Source organism: Mustela putorius, unplaced genomic scaffold (genome assembly GCF_011764305.1).
Source record: "Mustela putorius furo isolate JIRA1106 unplaced genomic scaffold, ASM1176430v1.1 tig00000842_pilon_pilon_pilon, whole genome shotgun sequence".
Lineage (NCBI taxonomy): Eukaryota > Metazoa > Chordata > Mammalia > Carnivora > Mustelidae > Mustela > Mustela putorius.
This window is the reverse complement of record NW_025421493.1, coordinates 2,690,322-2,707,133: the sequence shown is the minus strand read 5'-3', so window position 1 is coordinate 2,707,133 and position 16,812 is coordinate 2,690,322. Positions and strand designations below refer to the sequence as shown.

Below are 16,812 nucleotides of genomic sequence, written 5' to 3'. Positions count from 1 at the left end.
ACCAACGTCTAGGCCTGACCAGAGGGTCTTCAAATCCCTGAGTGAAGAATAATGGTGGGGGGAGGGTGGGCAGAGAGTGGAAATAGAGCAATCAGTTCGGTTGATATCTGGAACATGGTTCAGAATTGCCAGTGGCTGGTAATAATAAAAGAAAGACTTTGGGTTGGTTTTATTATTGTTTTAAAATCCTCTATAGATGGGTGCCTGGGTGGCTTAATCGGTTAAACCTCTGCCTTCAGTTCAGGTCATGATCTCAGGATCCTGGGATCTGGGATCCAGCCCCCATGTGGAGCCTCTCATTGTGGGGCTTTCTGCTCAGCAGGGAGTCTGCTTCTCCCTCTTCCTCTGCACCCCCCATGCTCTCTCTCTCTCTCTCTCTCTCAAATAAATAAATAAAAATCTTTAAAGTATTTTAAAAAATTAAATAAAATAAAATTCTCTACAGACAATGCAACTCCTTATCTGAATAGCTCCCACCACACTGTGCTTGGTACTATGGTGAAAGGGAGTGCTGAGAAAGTAAGGGGTGAGGATGGACTGGGACTGATGGTTAGAAGTCTTCAAATGCTCTTAGAAAAGCATTAAAATAGCACTTAAAAAAAAAAAAAAAACCAGCACGTTTGTTCATTTGCCTGTAAAATGCGCTGGGCCATCAGAAGCTTCTAGGCTTCCCCCAAAGTCTTAAGTCTTAACTAGCAAGCTCTTAAGAACTTGAGTTGTTCTCTATAGAGGAAAGTTTTTACTTGTTTTTTAATGTTTTAAAGAAGTTATGTGGACTTCCTCTTAGCAGTAAACACTGAAATGTGTAGGTCCTCAAATGTACACATTGTATTTTTTTAAGATTTTTTTATTTTTTTTTATTTGAGAGAGAGAAAGAGCATGGCAGGGAGGGACAGGGAGAGAGGGAGAAGCACACTCCTAACTGAGCAGGGAGCCCAACCCCAGGACTCCAGGATCATGACCTGAGCTGAAGGCACATGCCTTAAGCGGTTGAGCCACCCAGGTGCCCCTCAGATGTGCATTTTCTTAGACCATTTAAGGTCTTTTTGTCCTAATGCTAGCTGTTGTCAATTATTTCAGTTGTCTTTGCTTCTCTGTTATCTGACAACATGATCCCAGGAGGACTTGACCAATTGACTTCATGCTAAGATCCTAGAGATACCACAGTATTAAAAAAAAGTGATGCCAATTCCTCCTATCTGCAAACCATTGTATTCTTTACAAAGGACTGGCTTCTGGGACCTCTTTTGAGCCTCATGACTCTGTGAAGGAAATGGAGGTGCTGTGTTTGTCTCCCACAATGAGCTCAGGCCACTTCAGTGGCCCTAGGAAGAATGGAACCAGGAAGAATCACTTCATTTGCTCCTGAGTTCCATTCTGTTGACTATTCTCTGAACACCGAAAGCCTGATGCAGACATTCTCACTAAAGCAAATATCTCTAAAAGATCACTTAGGGGACGCCTGCGTGGCTCAGTCTTGATCCCAGAGTCCTGGGATAGAGTCCTATGTCTGGCTCCCTGCTCAGCTGGGAGCCTGCTTCTCCCTCTGCCTGCTGCTCCCCTTTCTTGTGTTCCCTGTCTCTGTCTGTCAAATAAATAAATAAAATCTTAAATAAAATAAAAGATCACTCAGGTGGCTGGAACACTGGTATGCTAAGAACTGGAGTAAGAGTTTGGCTTGGGCACATTGTTTCCTGTATCTGGAAAAGAACACCGTCATCCACACTTTGCCTTACAAGAGGATTGAAATGCTTACTGGGAAAACAGACTCTGTGTGTGTGTGTGTGTGTGTGTGTGTGTGTGTGTGTGTGTCTGTTTTTCTCTTGGGCTCTGGAGACATCAGATATTCTTATCTTGGTAGTCAGGAGACAGTCATCATGACAGCCCACTGCAGAGAACTGCATACGAACTTTCCAGGGCCAGGGATGTGAGCTAACTGGTTTGTCGTCTGCTTTCCTTCAGGGTGGGGGAGGAAGGGAGAGTTATTTGAAGCTCACCACTACACTTTGTCAAAGAGGAAAACATGCAAATGGTGAATTCTTCAGAACATCAGATGTGATCTCTTTCTCTCTTTTCTCCCTCTTACAGTAATCCGGTACAATAGCGACCTGGTACAGAAATACCACCCTTGCTTCTGGATAGATGGGCAGTATCTCTGCTGCTCTCAGACAGCCAAAAATGCGATGGGCTGCCAAATTCTGGAGAACCGGAATGGAAGTAAGAGATACGATCAAGATAAATTTCTGTCTCTTTGGATTCTATCCGTCACTCTTTAAAGGGTTGGCCAATGCACAGAGGGGCCTGGGGAAGGGGATTAGTCGGCGCGCAAATACCACTGGAGCTCTGCTCTCCAAACCATGTGACTTGGCACAAGGCTGTACCCCCTCAGACTTCTCCGAACTGTCTTAAAGGAACTGTGTACAAAAGCTAAGTCCCTGAGCAAATCTGTCCCTGGCCCTTTCCTAAGATGCATTCTATATCAATACTGGTTTCTTACTTTGCAGGCTTAAAACCTGGGAGTTCGCACAGAAAGACAAAAAAGCCCCTTCCTCCCACGCCTGAGGAGGACCAGGTATACAGGGAAATTATGCTGTTACTGCTTAAATAGAAACTTACACTCGTGCCTGGCTGGCTCAGTCAGTAGAGCTTGTGACTCTTGATATTGGGGTTGTGAGTTCGAGTCCCATGTTGGGTATAGAGATCACTTTAAAAATAAAATTTAAATTAAAAAAAGGAATCTTACAGTAACACTCTGAAAACACACCTGTCTTAGAACTCCCATGGGACTTGGCAGTGTTAATTGATGTTCATGTGGAGACATGGGATTTGTCCTGAATAGGACAAATCTTACCACTCTTTGGTGGTGAGAGAGGGGTCTGTTAGGATGTTCTTGGCAACAATTTAATCCAATCACCTGTTTAAAACAAAACAAAACCTGGTTTTTTAAATAAAAAATATTTTTCAAACAAAGTTTTAAGAATTTAACAGTAAACACCCATATACCCAATACTTGACCCTACCACTAATATATTATTTTAAAAGTTGGTTTTTTGGTTACTTTTTGAAGTCTAAAAAGCACTTTCTCATACTTTGTAAGTAAGCAGGGTAGGAGTTATTATGCTCATTTTACAAACAAGGAAACCAAGATTCTGGGCCACTTAGCAGATCCATGTACTAGTTCAGTGCCAAGCTTTCTTGATCGTGGCTGTTCGTGGTTTTTGTCCAGGAAGCCTTAAAAATACCGATGCCTGGGCCCCACCCCTGAGATTTTGACGTGATTGGTATAGGAAACTGCCCGGGATTGTTAACCACTCTCCAGATGATTCCAACGTGCACTTGAGGCTGAGAGCCCAGCACAGATACTTGAGAATCATTGTTGAATGAATGCTGAATAAACCTTTTTTGTTTATGCCTGATTTAGGTTAGAATGGTGTTTCGAGTAAGCCAGAGAGTTGTGGGATAAGAGGTGGGTGCTTCATATCTAGCCAAACACCCCTACTTTTTCCCCCAACTACACAGATCTTGAAAAAGCCACTGCCCCCTGAGCCAACAGCAACACCTGTCTCTACAAGTGAGCTGAAAAAGGTTGTAGCCCTTTATGATTACATGCCGATGAATGCAAATGACCTACAGCTACGAAAGGGTGACGAGTATTTTATCCTGGAGGAGAGCAACTTACCCTGGTGGCGAGCACGGGATAAAAATGGGTGAGTCCACTCCAGCTCTTCTGGAACCCTCTCCACACGTGTGCAGAAGCTTGCAGCTTAATTCCCCTACGTGGTATCCCAGTCAGCAGTTGTTCTTTCCACCCCAAAGGGAATATGCTGTCCTGCAAAATCCTTCCCAGAGTGCTTTGCTTGTGGCCACATCTCTAAGCCTATAGGGTCTGGGCCATATGTTGTCATGTACATATATAATCAGTGTCGCATGTGCAGAAACCACACACTTCACTGGCCTAGCCATGCATCAGTGGCATGATCCTCTTTGAGGGAGGGGAGTGGCTTATAGATCTCCATTTGAGATTGGTTCTGAGCTCAGAGATATGGAGTGCATATGAATCTGTCCTCCCTCCACCCACAAGGATGGGAAGTGCTGGGTGATCTACCACATTGTCTCCTCTTCAGGCAGGAAGGCTACATCCCTAGTAACTATGTCACCGAAGCAGAAGACTCCATAGAAATGTATGAGTGAGTATGCTTATGTGCCCAGCGCACAGTCTTCCCAGAGGAACTGAATACAGTATATACATGTTTATACTTTCAATATGTTATTTCAAGATACTTATTAAAGTCAGTACCAACTGGGTCAAATGATGCCACCACCTTAAATTAGTAGCTATGTCTTACCCTCACTCCAAACACCCTTTGCTTATGAGAGCTGGAGAGATCATCATGCCCTCCCCCCAAATCCAGAAGAACCAAGGAAAAGGATTTGACGGCTGGATAGGAAGCATTTGAAAGGGTGAAAATGTCAACCTTCTGTCACTGTCCCTTCTCCTGAATTGTGGAAATGGATTGTCCTTGGGTGCCCTGTCCCTGATCTCGTCCCTACATCCCTCTGCCACCTGCCTTTTGTCCTCTACTCTTCAATTCCAACCAGGCTCTGGGAAAGGGATGCAGGGTACTATGCACATGATAGGTACTCCATAAGTAGGAGTTGAGTGAACTGGATTGAACCACTGGCATAGATGAACTGTGGAAGGCGCTCTAACCTCTAAGCAGCTAGTGCCATGGCCTAAGAGCCACTGAAACATTCTCCCTTTACAGGTGGTATTCCAAACACATGACCCGGAGTCAAGCTGAACAGCTGCTAAAGCAAGAGGTAAGGGTGTGACCACAGGCAAATGGCATTCTCCTTGCACAACAAGTGAGGGCTTTCTGCTCTATGTCCCCTCAAAGCAAGGCAGTGTCAAGACTGTCATATTATGGGGGGTGGTGGTCTCAATAAGACTTTTCACTATCAAAAGCAGTGATGTTGCTGCTAAAACATGGCACTCACTCAGCAGTAAAATTCAGTCTTCAATTTTTCTCTCAAGTTCGGGCAGGCAGAATGCAGGTGTGAGTGCCACTTCCTCCTTAAAGTTGGCTTCTTTTTTGTTGTTTCAGGGGAAAGAAGGAGGTTTCATTGTCAGAGACTCCAGCAAAGCTGGAAAATATACCGTGTCTGTGTTTGCAAAATCAACAGGGTGAGTGTTAACTGTGTCAAGGCCCTGGGGACAAAGGACAGAGGTGTTTTCATGGTGTGCCCCTCCTATGGTCTCTGCCCCTTACACGCAAAATTCATTTCACTTTACTTCTTGGGTCCTGCTGACCCTTGCTCCCAAGTCACTGACCCAGCCTCCACTTCTTCAGGGACCCTCAAGGGGTGATCCGCCATTATGTTGTGTGTTCCACACCTCAGAGCCAGTATTACCTGGCAGAGAAGCACCTTTTCAGCACCATACCTGAGCTCATCAACTACCATCAGCATAACTCTGCCGGTGAGTATCAGAGGCACCAGAGAAGAAGCACATGTCAAGAACCAGGAAAGGCAATTCCGGACAAAGTGGTGAGGGGAAGAAAAAGCCTCACAGGGCAGTGCAAATTTGGTGAAAGAAAACCCGTAGGATGCCAGGTCAAGATCAAGTAAAGGGGAAGTCAAAGGATGACTTTACAGCAAGTAGTGAGTGACTTTTTATTTGGTGACCGATGCTCAGTGCAAAGGAAAGACATAGAAGATCCTGGTAATTAACAAAGCAGCAAGTACTCATTGAGCTCCTACTGTATACACAGCAATGTTCTCGGTACCGGAGGAGAACACAGTGAAATTATCAGTCAAGGTCCTTGCCCTCAGAGAACATACAGATTAGAAAATACCCAAAGACAGTTTCTAAGTAGGGTAGACATTTAAAAACCTGGAGATTGGTGAGGACATGAAGACATGGGATAAGCTTTATTGGGAAGACTTGCTGCTTTCTGCTACCTCCACGCAAGGCAGTGTCAAGTGTCAAGTGTCAAGACTGTCATTTTAGTAACAAAAGCAGAAGCTAGATGTGAGCTAAGTCTGGGCTGGGAGGTGGGGATATATTTAGTTGAGGAGTGTACATCAATGAGTATTTTCTGTCTTTTTTTTTTCTCTCTTCTGAAAATTCTTTTGTGAGAGGAGAAGCTTCCAGAAACATTTGGGTTCATGGAGATCTTCTGGGATTCACAATGTACCAGAAGGATGACTGTCAGAAGTGTGAGGCTTTATGTGAGGGTGTGTGCATCATCCCGTCTCCTACACTGCACCAGCAACATGACCGTCTCCTCTGTATGTTTCAGGGCTCATATCTAGACTCAAATATCCAGTGTCTCAACAAAACAAGAATGCACCTTCCACTGCAGGCCTGGGCTACGGTAACTGCTTATTTCTCTAGGGGAGGGTGGATGGGCCAGTGACAAGGACTCCTTGGGCAGACCCAAGTAGACCTTGTAGCACACTGCTCTGCACTAGCTGCCTCGAGGAAGATTAGGGCAGAGCCAAGCAAATTATTTAATAATTTTTCTCCCTCTGGTGGCTCCTACAGGCACTGCAAACACATCGATTCATGAAGGGATTATTTCTTGTGTGATTAAAAAAAAAATCATAAAGGGCTTTTAAGAGGTTGTCCACTTTCTCCTTCCTTTATGGCTGCCTGGCACCTAAAATTCCAATCCCTCCAACCAGTAACCACCCTGTCCCTGACATTTATCTGAGCAAAGATAGATTAGTACTCTTGAGCATTTCCCTTTTACTGCCTGCCTATTTCTACCCCTAGTAGAGATTCTTAACTATTATAGGAACTATACATACACAATTCCCAAAAAAATCATATCTAGGCTTTGCTGTTATAGGATCATGGGAAATTGATCCAAAGGACCTGACATTCTTGAAGGAGCTGGGGACTGGACAGTTTGGGGTAGTGAAGTATGGGAAATGGAGAGGCCAGTACGACGTGGCCATCAAGATGATCAAAGAAGGCTCCATGTCCGAGGATGAATTCATTGAAGAAGCCAAAGTCATGATGTGAGTTACAGCCCAAACTCAACCTTCAATCCAGTTGCTGGAGTCTAGGAATTACCGGAACAGTTTCCACCGTGGCTTAAGGTGACTTGGAGTGAGAGAGATTTGGGGCCAGGGCCTGAGATCAATCTTTGATTGGCAGAAGTACTAACTGCTAAGGTAACCATTTCTTTGCCTTGATTGGCGATAGCAGTGTCGGAACTGGGTGTGTACTAGCTCAGTAGCATTTGGTGATAAGTGTTAAAAAATGAGACTTTCAAAGAGAAGACAGATTCTGACTAGCTTTAGTGTTCAGTTAGCCCTGGGCTTATTTTCTGTTCTGTTTGGGCTCTGTATCCCTGCCCCGCCCTCACATATTAGGCACTTTTGGGGTTTAGGGTGGGAAGGAGGAAACTCCACTTGTTATCACGGTCCCTTATCTGATGCTCTACTTCCGGACCAGCCCCTTTCCTCTCCAGCCCCTTTCTCATTAGTATGGAGAGCCAGAAAGGGAGGACTGGGTCTTTGCCTCTCCCATAGGAATCTTTCCCATGAGAAGCTGGTTCAGTTGTATGGCGTCTGCACCAAACAGCGCCCCATCTTCATCATCACTGAGTACATGGCCAATGGCTGCCTCCTGAACTACCTGAGGGAAATGCGCAACCGCTTCCAGACTCAGCAGCTGCTGGAGATGTGCAAGGATGTCTGTGAAGCCATGGAATACCTGGAGTCAAAGCAATTCCTTCACCGGGACCTGGTAGGACCTCAGAAGGACTGGTCTGAGATCAAGGACTGAGGGGGTGGAAGTAACAGTGGAAGAGGTATCGTACCTGGATGAGGAGGGTGGCCGGGATCATCATCTCAGTTTTATCTAGAAAACATTATGAGTTAGGTGGGCCTGTGCCCCAGTGGTCAGCCAGTGAAGGATCTCCAGCCTCAACGCTACAAGTCGAGCCATAGTGGGAGTGGGAGCCATCACTCGCGCCCCGCCCCCAACGGCAACAAGGAAATGGTGGGGTCCCCCACCCAGGACAGAAGGGCAACCCCGCTTCTCAGTGGGGCTGCTCCTGGCACAGAGCCATTGTTTGGTTACATCAGTCATTCGTTTTTGTTGTTTTTTGTTTTTTTTTTTTTAATTTCTTTTTTATTAGCTAGCAAACACTTAAAAACACATTTAAAAAACCTGAATTTCCAGCTTCTCTTGACAGTCTTGGCCATCTTGAAACACCAGGCTCATTCTCATAGGCCATGCTAACAGTCGCCTGGAGCCCAGGAGCAGCTTCTCTTACAGACCCAATGGTGTGCTCTGAATTTTCCTGCACTCTGAGTCCCTCTATCACTTTGCCCGCCTGGCCTCTGGAGGCATCAGAGTTTTGTGGCCCTGTTTATTTCAGCCAGACCAAGGCTCAAAGTGTCTTAGTCCCACTGGCAGAAAAGCAAACAAAACACACCTGCCTTTGGTTCTCCCTCATTCTCTCAGCAATTCAGTAAAGGATGGGGTGTTGGAGAATTGTCGGTGTGAACGAAATCATTCTGCGTGCGCTCTGGTACTTTACTTCTGTCTAGACAGCAGGTTGCTTTAGATGTAGTGGCAACACATCAGAGCTTCTCAGTGGCATCACCTGACTCCTGTTGGGTGGGAAAAGGTCTGGAGCTGAAAGAAATGAGGCTTCCCTGACTTCATTCCCTTCGGTGGGCAGGAGTTTTGTGCCTTTAACCCGTGTGCCAGGGACAGAGTCTCACTGGTACCTATTGTTATTACAGGCGGCTCGAAACTGTTTGGTAAATGATCAAGGAGTTGTTAAAGTATCTGACTTCGGCCTCTCCAGGTGGGTGTGCCTTTTTCATCTTTCCCTCTAAGAGGAAAAATAGCACAGTACATACATGAAACAGCATTATTGTTTTGTATCCTCTCCCTTTCTGGTTGCTCCCTCATTCTAGTCTTTTTCACCCTCTTTCTCTTCCTTCTCTTTCTCTGAATTCTTTAAGTCACTTCTTTCCTCCTCTTGGTTTATTGTAATATCCCTCTCCTTGCCTTTCTCCCTCCCTCTTTTTCAAGCGAATATTCCCCAATACCTTACCTTGATCTGTTAATCCTGTTGTCTTTACCAGCAACCCCCACCCCAACCTGGGCCTCCTCCTTTCCTAAGCAGTCTAATTCCACTGGCAATGGCAGAATAGAAGGAAGGATAAAACAGAGAGGGGGACAGGGAAGAGGAAGGGAGTACCTAATAGATCTTATTTCACGTCATCCTTGCTGTAACCATATTGTCCATCAGGAAAGCTAAATCAGATCTGAAAACAGGAGTACATTAAACATTTGTAAAAGACAGTGGGGCCGGCAAGCATGTATTTGTGCGGCTCCTGCCACTGTGCCAAGAAATTGTAAATGTCAAGCTCTTCAAAATTGTAACAGTAACAAGTCCTGAACCCTTGGCAGGTATGTCCTGGATGATGAATATACCAGCTCAGTAGGCTCCAAATTTCCAGTCCGGTGGTCTCCACCAGAAGTCCTTATGTATAGCAAGTTCAGCAGCAAATCTGACATCTGGGCTTTTGGTAAGTGGAGGAAATATACAAATTACACAGCTCAAAGGAAGAATGCAATGGGGAAATTGGCACTTTGTAACCACACAGAGAGATTATTATGTGTTGTTTTCCCGCTTCTAATCCTTAGGGAGTGCTTACTATTGTCAGGCACCACAGGGGTTCCTGAGGATAAAAAGAGTAACCTAGACATGATCCCTGCTTTCTTAGAACTTAAGCAATATATTGAGAGGAACAAACAATTTATTCAGTATTCCACAGATTCTGAATACTGATTATGTCCCAACGGACTCTGCCAGACTGGCTAGTTACAAAGACAAATAAGAGGCTGTCTCACTCCAGAGGAGCTAATTGTCCAGTACAACCCTGATTATCCTCCAGTGTGGTCAGTACTAGAGAAGAAGTTTGAAAGAAATGTAAAATTCACAGAGTAGGGAATCAGCGGAATCTAGTATTTGAGGTTAATCTAGGAAGACGAGGATCCCAACTACCCAAAGAGACTGCAAATCAGCTTACTACATTTTTCATTTTCTAGGGGTTTTGATGTGGGAAATTTACTCTCTGGGGAAGATGCCATATGAAAGATTTTCTAACAGTGAAACCGCTGAACATATCACCCAAGGCTTACGCCTGTATAGGCCTCATCTGGCTTCAGAAAGGGTATATACCATCATGTACAGCTGCTGGCATGAGGTAAGCGTTTTGGGGGGGATCTTTTAACTTATTTCCTTGAGCCTCCTTTCCCATTTAGCCAGCCAGGCCCCCAGTCCCCACTCTCCCTGGCCGTGTGGCAGCTGGGGACACACTAACAGCCACACACATTCTGGAACCCCGCCTGTACCCCACTCCTTTGATGGCCAGAGACTTTCCCAGGTTTATCTAGTTCTCACTAGAGTTGTCTCAGCAGACCCCATTACCAACTCAGCTTTAGGGGAGGTGATGTTGTGAGGCCACATCCCCTAGCATAAGCAGGCAGCTAAAGGCACTCAGGTAAATGTATGGACACATAAAAAGAAAAGCCATTAGAATTTATGTTAATTCCTTTGGAAGCCATTAGACCTTTCTTCGACTTTACTAACTAGCTGCCAACTTTTCTGGCTGTAGTCCTACTGGAATTAAAAAAAAAATCCTCCTGAAAGGGAACTAAAATTAATTTTATTCATTTTTTTAACATAGGGTACATCATGGAGTATGTGGGTAGGTGTGGTATTTTGAAAGTAAGGAGTCTGTCCCACTATTACTAAAATGTTTTGGTGCTCTGAACTTGGGTTATTTCAGAGGTGCTTTCTCCACTTTTCAGTAGTTCCTTGGCAACCTTAATTTGGCAACCGAAACCTCTAGTAGGAAATGAATGCTGCACCAGTAGAAACAGGGCAGGACGGTGTCCAACAAGCACATATGTGAATCTGGAGCCCTCTTGGTGGGGTGAAAAGTGGGTACTTGGATCAGAGCATGGCTCCTTTCCCTTCAACAAATGACTGAGGTCACAAAGGAAGCATGGAGAAAGGGACAACCATTTCCCTTTTCTCTCTCCTGTGCCATCCAGGATTAAGGGGGATTGATGATGCTCCCTCCCAGCTAGGACATCCTCACTCTGCTAGTTTAACTGTTTCAGACAGGCCCTTTCTCCACAGCCTGTTTAAAGTAATACTCTTGAAATTGGATGCATATCAGAATATCTGGGGAACTCTTAATTAAAAGTGCAAATGACTGGGCCTTATCCTCAGAGATTCCAGTTAGGTATGTCTGAAGCTGAACCCAGAAATGCCCTTTTAAACTTCCAAGGAGGGGTGCCTGGGTGGCTCAGTGGGTTAAAGCCTCTGCCTTTGTCTCAGGTCATGATCCCAGGGTCCTGGGATAGAGCCCCACCTCCGGCTCTCTGCTCATCGGGGAGCCTGCTTCCCTTCCTCTCTCTCTGCCTGCCTCTCTGCCTACTTGTGATCTCTGTCAAATAAATAAATAAAAATCTAAAAAAAAATTAAGCTTCCCAGGAAATTCTGATACTCAGCTAGGTTTAAGAGCCACTGATTCAAAGGAACAAGAAACTGATGACTTTTTGGTTCTGATGGATTGAGACCCTTCTAGCATGAAGATGCTGTGAATCACTAAATACCTCAGGGGTTTATGGACCATGACTGTCACAAAGGGCCTCAGTCTACAGGCCAGACAGTGGTAATAAAATGTCCCAGGTGCTCAGGATCCCTGCTCAATGATGCAGCCCATGGTCTTGAAATGTTAATTCCTCTGTAAAACTTCGGCTATGGGATGAGAAAACGGTGTTTGAAAGTTTACAAGATTTCAGTTCTGGCAAACATTTAAACTTGTTTAGTAGCCATTTTTCATTTGAGGATCCAAAATAATGATGCACTGTTGTACAATTCTGTAATGAATTCGCCCTCAGTTTTTTTTTTTTTAATTTGACAGAGAGAGACACAGCGAGAGAGGGAACACAAGCAAGGGTAGTGTGAGATGGAGAAGCAGGCTTCCCGCAGAGCAGGAAGCCTGATGGGATGGGGGCTCAATCCCAGGACCTTGGGATCATGACCTGAGTGGAAGAAGGCAGATGCTTAATGGCTGAACCACCCAGGTGCCCCTCACCCTCAGTTTTTAATCAGTGTTTGTCAGTTTAATCTGCAAATTGTCATCATCACATTAATAACCTCAGTTACTAAAAATGAAAAGTGAACAAGGACTTCATGGAGCACTTCTATTTCTTTTCCTTTTTCTTTCGTGTGTGTGTGTGTGTGTGTGTGTGTGTGTAATTGACACGGTATACAAAAGGGCATATAGTATATACTTAATAAACATTTCTGCTTACTCATTGCATTTCCCTTGAATTCTGGATTCTAGCCCACTGTAACACACTGCTTTTTCTTTGGTTTTAGAAAGCAGAGGAACGGCCCACTTTCAAAGTTCTTCTGAGCAACATCCTAGATGTCATGGATGAAGAATCCTGAGCTCACCAATAAGCTTCTTGGTTCCATTCCTCTCCTCCACAAGCCCCAATTTCACTTCTTCAGAGGAAATCCCAGGCTTACAGGTCCTGGAGCTTCCATGCTCTCAGTGAATACACAAGGGCCTCTCTCTACATCTAAGAATGACTCTCTTCTTTGATTCTCTGAGATAGTACCTTCTGAGCAAAAACCAAGGAATTTCTGTGCCTGGTATTGACCTGAGAGAGAAAATTTTCCAATTTCCAGGCGTCAGGATGGACGAAATTTGGGATGCAAAGTTTGGGGGAGGGAGGGGTGTAAATAGCCTGACAAGGGGTCCAACAGATCTTTGGGTAGGCATTAGAGCTTGGGGGGAGGGAGGCAGAATTTGGCAAGAATAAAATGGTGTCATAAAAATGGGAGGGGAGGGTGTTTTGATAAAATAAAAATTACTGGAAAGCATGAGGGTTTCTTGCTATCTCGATTAGTCATGCAACCTCCCTGAAGCGCCCTATCTCAGTGTTCCAGAAAACTGTTGTGTAGCATTGGTTTGGCACATTTCTACTTTAAGAACTCCACAAGATCCTCAGCAATTTAACCCTGCTCTGAGTCAGAGACAAACTCACAAGCAAAGCACCAGCACCAAAGCAACTGGCACACAGCAGGCATGTAATATTACCGGAATATTACCGCAAGTTGGGGGCAATTTCCTTTGGAGTCTCTTTCTCCTCCGTTACATGGGAATACACCCTCAAAGAAAACTGGAACCCCGGGACGGCTAACAGATGGGGCAAGTGTCTGGGCCTTGGCAGAACCAGCACTGTAACACGAAAAGCGCGGGCCAATTTGGAAGTGGGTAGGGGCGGGGCTGTTGGGCCGGCGGAAACCGGCCACGTGATGTTAGGCAACTTCCTTTTTTACTTTTTTCCCTTTCTCTTCGGAAAGCTTCTTGTCAGCACCGCGGCACTGGGCTGCAAGCCGTGAGGCCTCAGGGCTCACCTGAAGCGCCACAGCGGTGTCGCGGGCGGGAGCCGGGCGCATAGGAGGCTGGGAGGAGCGGCGGGCGGGGCCACGCTCAGGACCGCGCGCCAGCGCAGTGCGCTCACGGGGCGGGCCCAGAGACAGTCAGGTTGTGGTTCCGGTTCCGTCGTGGAGACACGTGAAGGTCGGTGAGTTGGTACGGAGTTTGTCTCGGCAAGCGTGGCGGCGCTGGGATGGATTCCTCTTCGTCTTCGTCCGCAGCGGGTTTGGGCTCGGTGGACCCTCAGCTGCAACATTTCATCGAGGTGGAGACTCAGAAGCAGCGTTTCCAGCAACTGGTGCACCAGATGACGGAACTTTGTTGGGTAAGCAGCCTGGGGCTGGGACGTGGCCACTGTACCTACTTTCCCCCTGTTCTTGCCCGGCGGAGCTGCCCAGGACGTCTGGGATTCGGGGAGCGGGAGGACCCGGTAGCACCCCCTTGGTTTCCTCAGGTTTCTCAGATCAAGCCGGAAGATAGAAAAGGTGAAGGTGACTCCGCTTCTCGGGGGACTCTCACCCCAGACCTTGGCTTTGTTGTTGCAGAGGACTGGGAATCGCAGCCGACTTTTCCCCTGTCCCAAGCAGCTCATTAGGCACCTGAGGCTGAAGCTGCCTAGTGCTGGCCACCAAGACTGATGAGAGCCACCAGCACAGAGATTTTTTCTTTTTCTTTTTTTTTTTTGGAGCCCCGAGTCCCAGGGAGTGAGTCTCCTGTTCCTGGGCTACTCGGGGTTTACCTGATTACCCAGTTGCTTTAACCATCGCCCATGAGAAATGAGTGGCTCTAGCCCAGTAACTGTAAAAGTGGCGTAATCTATCTACCCTCCCCAGCCCCCCCACACACTTATTTGCTTTCTTGTTGTGTAATACCAGGCTCTTTCAGGTCTGAAGGTTGAGGAATTGAGTATGCCCTGTCAGGGGACTTTGGCAGAAGGGTGGAAAGGCATTTGCAGCTGGGGATCAAAATGTTCTCTGGCTGCCAAGGACAGCATAACTGCCCTGCCTTGTGGGGGGGGTAAAAAAAAATAACCCTCATCGTATTCAGAGGCTAAGGATAATTTTCTTGGAAGTGGAGAGTGTTAAACTTGTGCACACAGCAGATAATAACGAAGAAAATTCATTTGAACCACTTATCTTGAACTGAATGTAGTCATCAGTTCTATAGTCCCTTTCACATAAGATTATGGTATTGTTGGACTCTGACCCCTGACAGATGATTACCTATATACTCCTTGGTGCTTTTTTTTTTTTTTTAATGTGATTCATTACATTTTGGCCGGGAGGGGATGTGGTTAAGGACTCCTTTAAGAATTTGTAAGCTCTGGGCCCTTTAGGAATAATTTATATATAATTTTCCATTCATCTTGAGAGCATTCAAGAATTTCTGGCTTAAGTAGAAAAGGTTATAGAATCTTGGGTAATAGATTCCTTTTTTCCTTTGGTAGGTTTTGGGGTGTCACTGCTGTGATTTATTCTTTCACCCTTTTTTTTCCCCTGCAGTTACTCTAAAGGCATTTAATGGTGGCGGCATTCTGGAGTTAAAACCAAATTCAGTGAAAGTTTACTTCACTTGCATTTTGCTTCTCCCCGCCCCTCCTTTTTTTTGGCTCTATAATAGCCCCCCCCCCATTTTCTGTTCCAATAACTATGGGTAAGATATCTCTGCCATGGTTTCCCTCTTTGTAAAATGAGGATTAATGATAGGATTGTTGGGAGAATTTAATGTAAGGCTCTAGATAACTGCTTGCTACATGTCAAATGTGAAATAGTAACATATCAGATACTGTTTTTAGGTGAAGTTTTTCCTCTAAATAACAAGAAGTAACCTTTCCCTCCCCACCTCCTGATTTTTTTCTCAAGTTCTCTTTGTGTTTCTGTATCTTGTCCTGGGCAGGAGAAGTGCATGGACAAGCCTGGGCCAAAGTTGGACAGTCGGGCTGAGGCCTGTTTTGTGAACTGTGTTGAGCGTTTCATTGATACAAGCCAGTTCATCTTGAATCGACTGGAACAGACCCAGAAATCCAAGCCAGTTTTCTCAGAAAGCCTTTCTGACTAATCTCAGCATTACGTCTTTGGAAAAGGAAGGTACTTCAAGAAATGAAGAGCGGTTGATGGGATAATTAAAGAAAAGGCTATGGGGGAATTGGCTCCCACCTTTGTCACTCTTGGGACATCCTGTCATCTGAGAATGAACAAAGACCAATATGTGTGTGTGTGCGCGCGCGCGCACGTGTGTGTGTGTGGGGGGGGGTTTGAGGTTCATATGTGTACTTGGTTGTGTTTTTTAATGCTAATCTTGTGAAAACAATTGACAGATGAATGGAAAACTCTAATAGATGCATATTACTGTATGTGGGACTGTGCTTTCTCAAAAGTCCCAGTAACTGCTCCGTATAATTTTGATAGTGGAACTGCTTTCTATAATTTGATTGTGGGACCACATAAGGTAAAATCTGTCATTTGTGTGGATTCATTTCAGATTTCTGGGGAGATTGGATATACACCTTTTGTCTCTCAGAAAGGGCAGCAGTGGGAGAAGAGTAATTTGGTACTTAACTGTAGGCTTCCTTATCTAGTGTTTTGACTATCAGTGCTGGAAAAAAATCTATGGGATATTTAAACAATACACTGAGCTTTCTAGATTCTCTCCTTCCCTTACGCTGTGACTTACTTTAATGTGTAAGGTATGGTCTCAAGGTAGTACAGGTAGCCTGAGTGTCTAGAGATCTTTAGTTATAAAGGAATCTAGCAGGTGAGCATAATTCTCATTACTAAACTGCCACAAGGAAGAAGCTTACTTACCCTGTATATCAGAGTCCAAAATATTCAAAGATGTGCCTAAATAGGTGATAAAGATTTAGGCCAGTCAGAAACTAACAGCAGTTTCAAGTAGAGATGCATGCCTAATGTTAATCAGCGTAGACTCCATTTACTGCATTCTTTTGATCACTGAAATAAAGGCTTCTACAAAATTCAACTCTGATTCAGAAAGCTTTCTATTCTGGTTATCACCTACACCCTGGAGAGATGTGGTGTAGGCTGGTTCCAAGACTGAAGTACCTGTCTGGGTACTTGGCTCTGTGCGAGGAACAGCATGGTATTCCAGGGATGTGTGTGTGGCATTTTTGTGAGAAAGGAGAACCTTGAGATGAGATGGGGAGGGAAGGGGTTGAGTGTTGACAGTCAGTTCCCACAGTGTAGTAGAAGAGATTATATTGACTGGATTCCCCTCCCAACTTCAAATGCCAGTAGACTGAAGTGTAGACCTAATATGGAACTACTTGTTGGGAGCCTCTAGTTCAGATCT

At 45.2% G+C, this 16,812-nt stretch overlaps 2 protein-coding genes across 7 annotated transcripts in view; both read left to right on the top strand.

Moving 5' to 3' along the window:
* The window catches only part of BTK (Bruton tyrosine kinase), a 32,304-nt gene extending 19,360 nt beyond the window's left edge, over positions 1-12,944 (top strand). For 5 of the 6 annotated variants that reach the window (XM_004777150.3, XM_004777151.3, XM_004777149.3 and 2 more), the window contains 14 exons: positions 2,089-2,217; positions 2,505-2,572; positions 3,520-3,707; positions 4,125-4,187; positions 4,767-4,821; positions 5,106-5,185; positions 5,352-5,479; positions 6,303-6,377; positions 6,855-7,026; positions 7,543-7,759; positions 8,767-8,831; positions 9,443-9,561; positions 10,085-10,242; positions 12,435-12,944. In XM_004777150.3, the coding sequence (XP_004777207.1) occupies positions 2,089-2,217; positions 2,505-2,572; positions 3,520-3,707; positions 4,125-4,187; positions 4,767-4,821; positions 5,106-5,185; positions 5,352-5,479; positions 6,303-6,377; positions 6,855-7,026; positions 7,543-7,759; positions 8,767-8,831; positions 9,443-9,561; positions 10,085-10,242; positions 12,435-12,506 (1,589 nt within the window). In that variant the 3' untranslated portion in view covers positions 12,507-12,944. The remainder of the gene's footprint in view (positions 1-2,088; positions 2,218-2,504; positions 2,573-3,519; positions 3,708-4,124; positions 4,188-4,766; positions 4,822-5,105; positions 5,186-5,351; positions 5,480-6,302; positions 6,378-6,854; positions 7,027-7,542; positions 7,760-8,766; positions 8,832-9,442; positions 9,562-10,084; positions 10,243-12,434) is intronic. The other variant, XM_013048195.2, reaches the window with a different exon arrangement.
* Positions 12,945-13,428: 484 nt separating this feature from the next.
* On the top strand, positions 13,429-16,482 carry TIMM8A (translocase of inner mitochondrial membrane 8A). Its single transcript, XM_004777152.3, has 2 exons — positions 13,429-13,828; positions 15,400-16,482. The coding sequence occupies exons 1-2, from the start codon at positions 13,697-13,699 to the stop codon at positions 15,559-15,561; spliced, it is 294 nt and encodes a 97-aa protein (XP_004777209.1). The 5' UTR covers positions 13,429-13,696; the 3' UTR covers positions 15,562-16,482.
* The last annotated feature ends 330 nt before the right edge of the window (positions 16,483-16,812 follow it).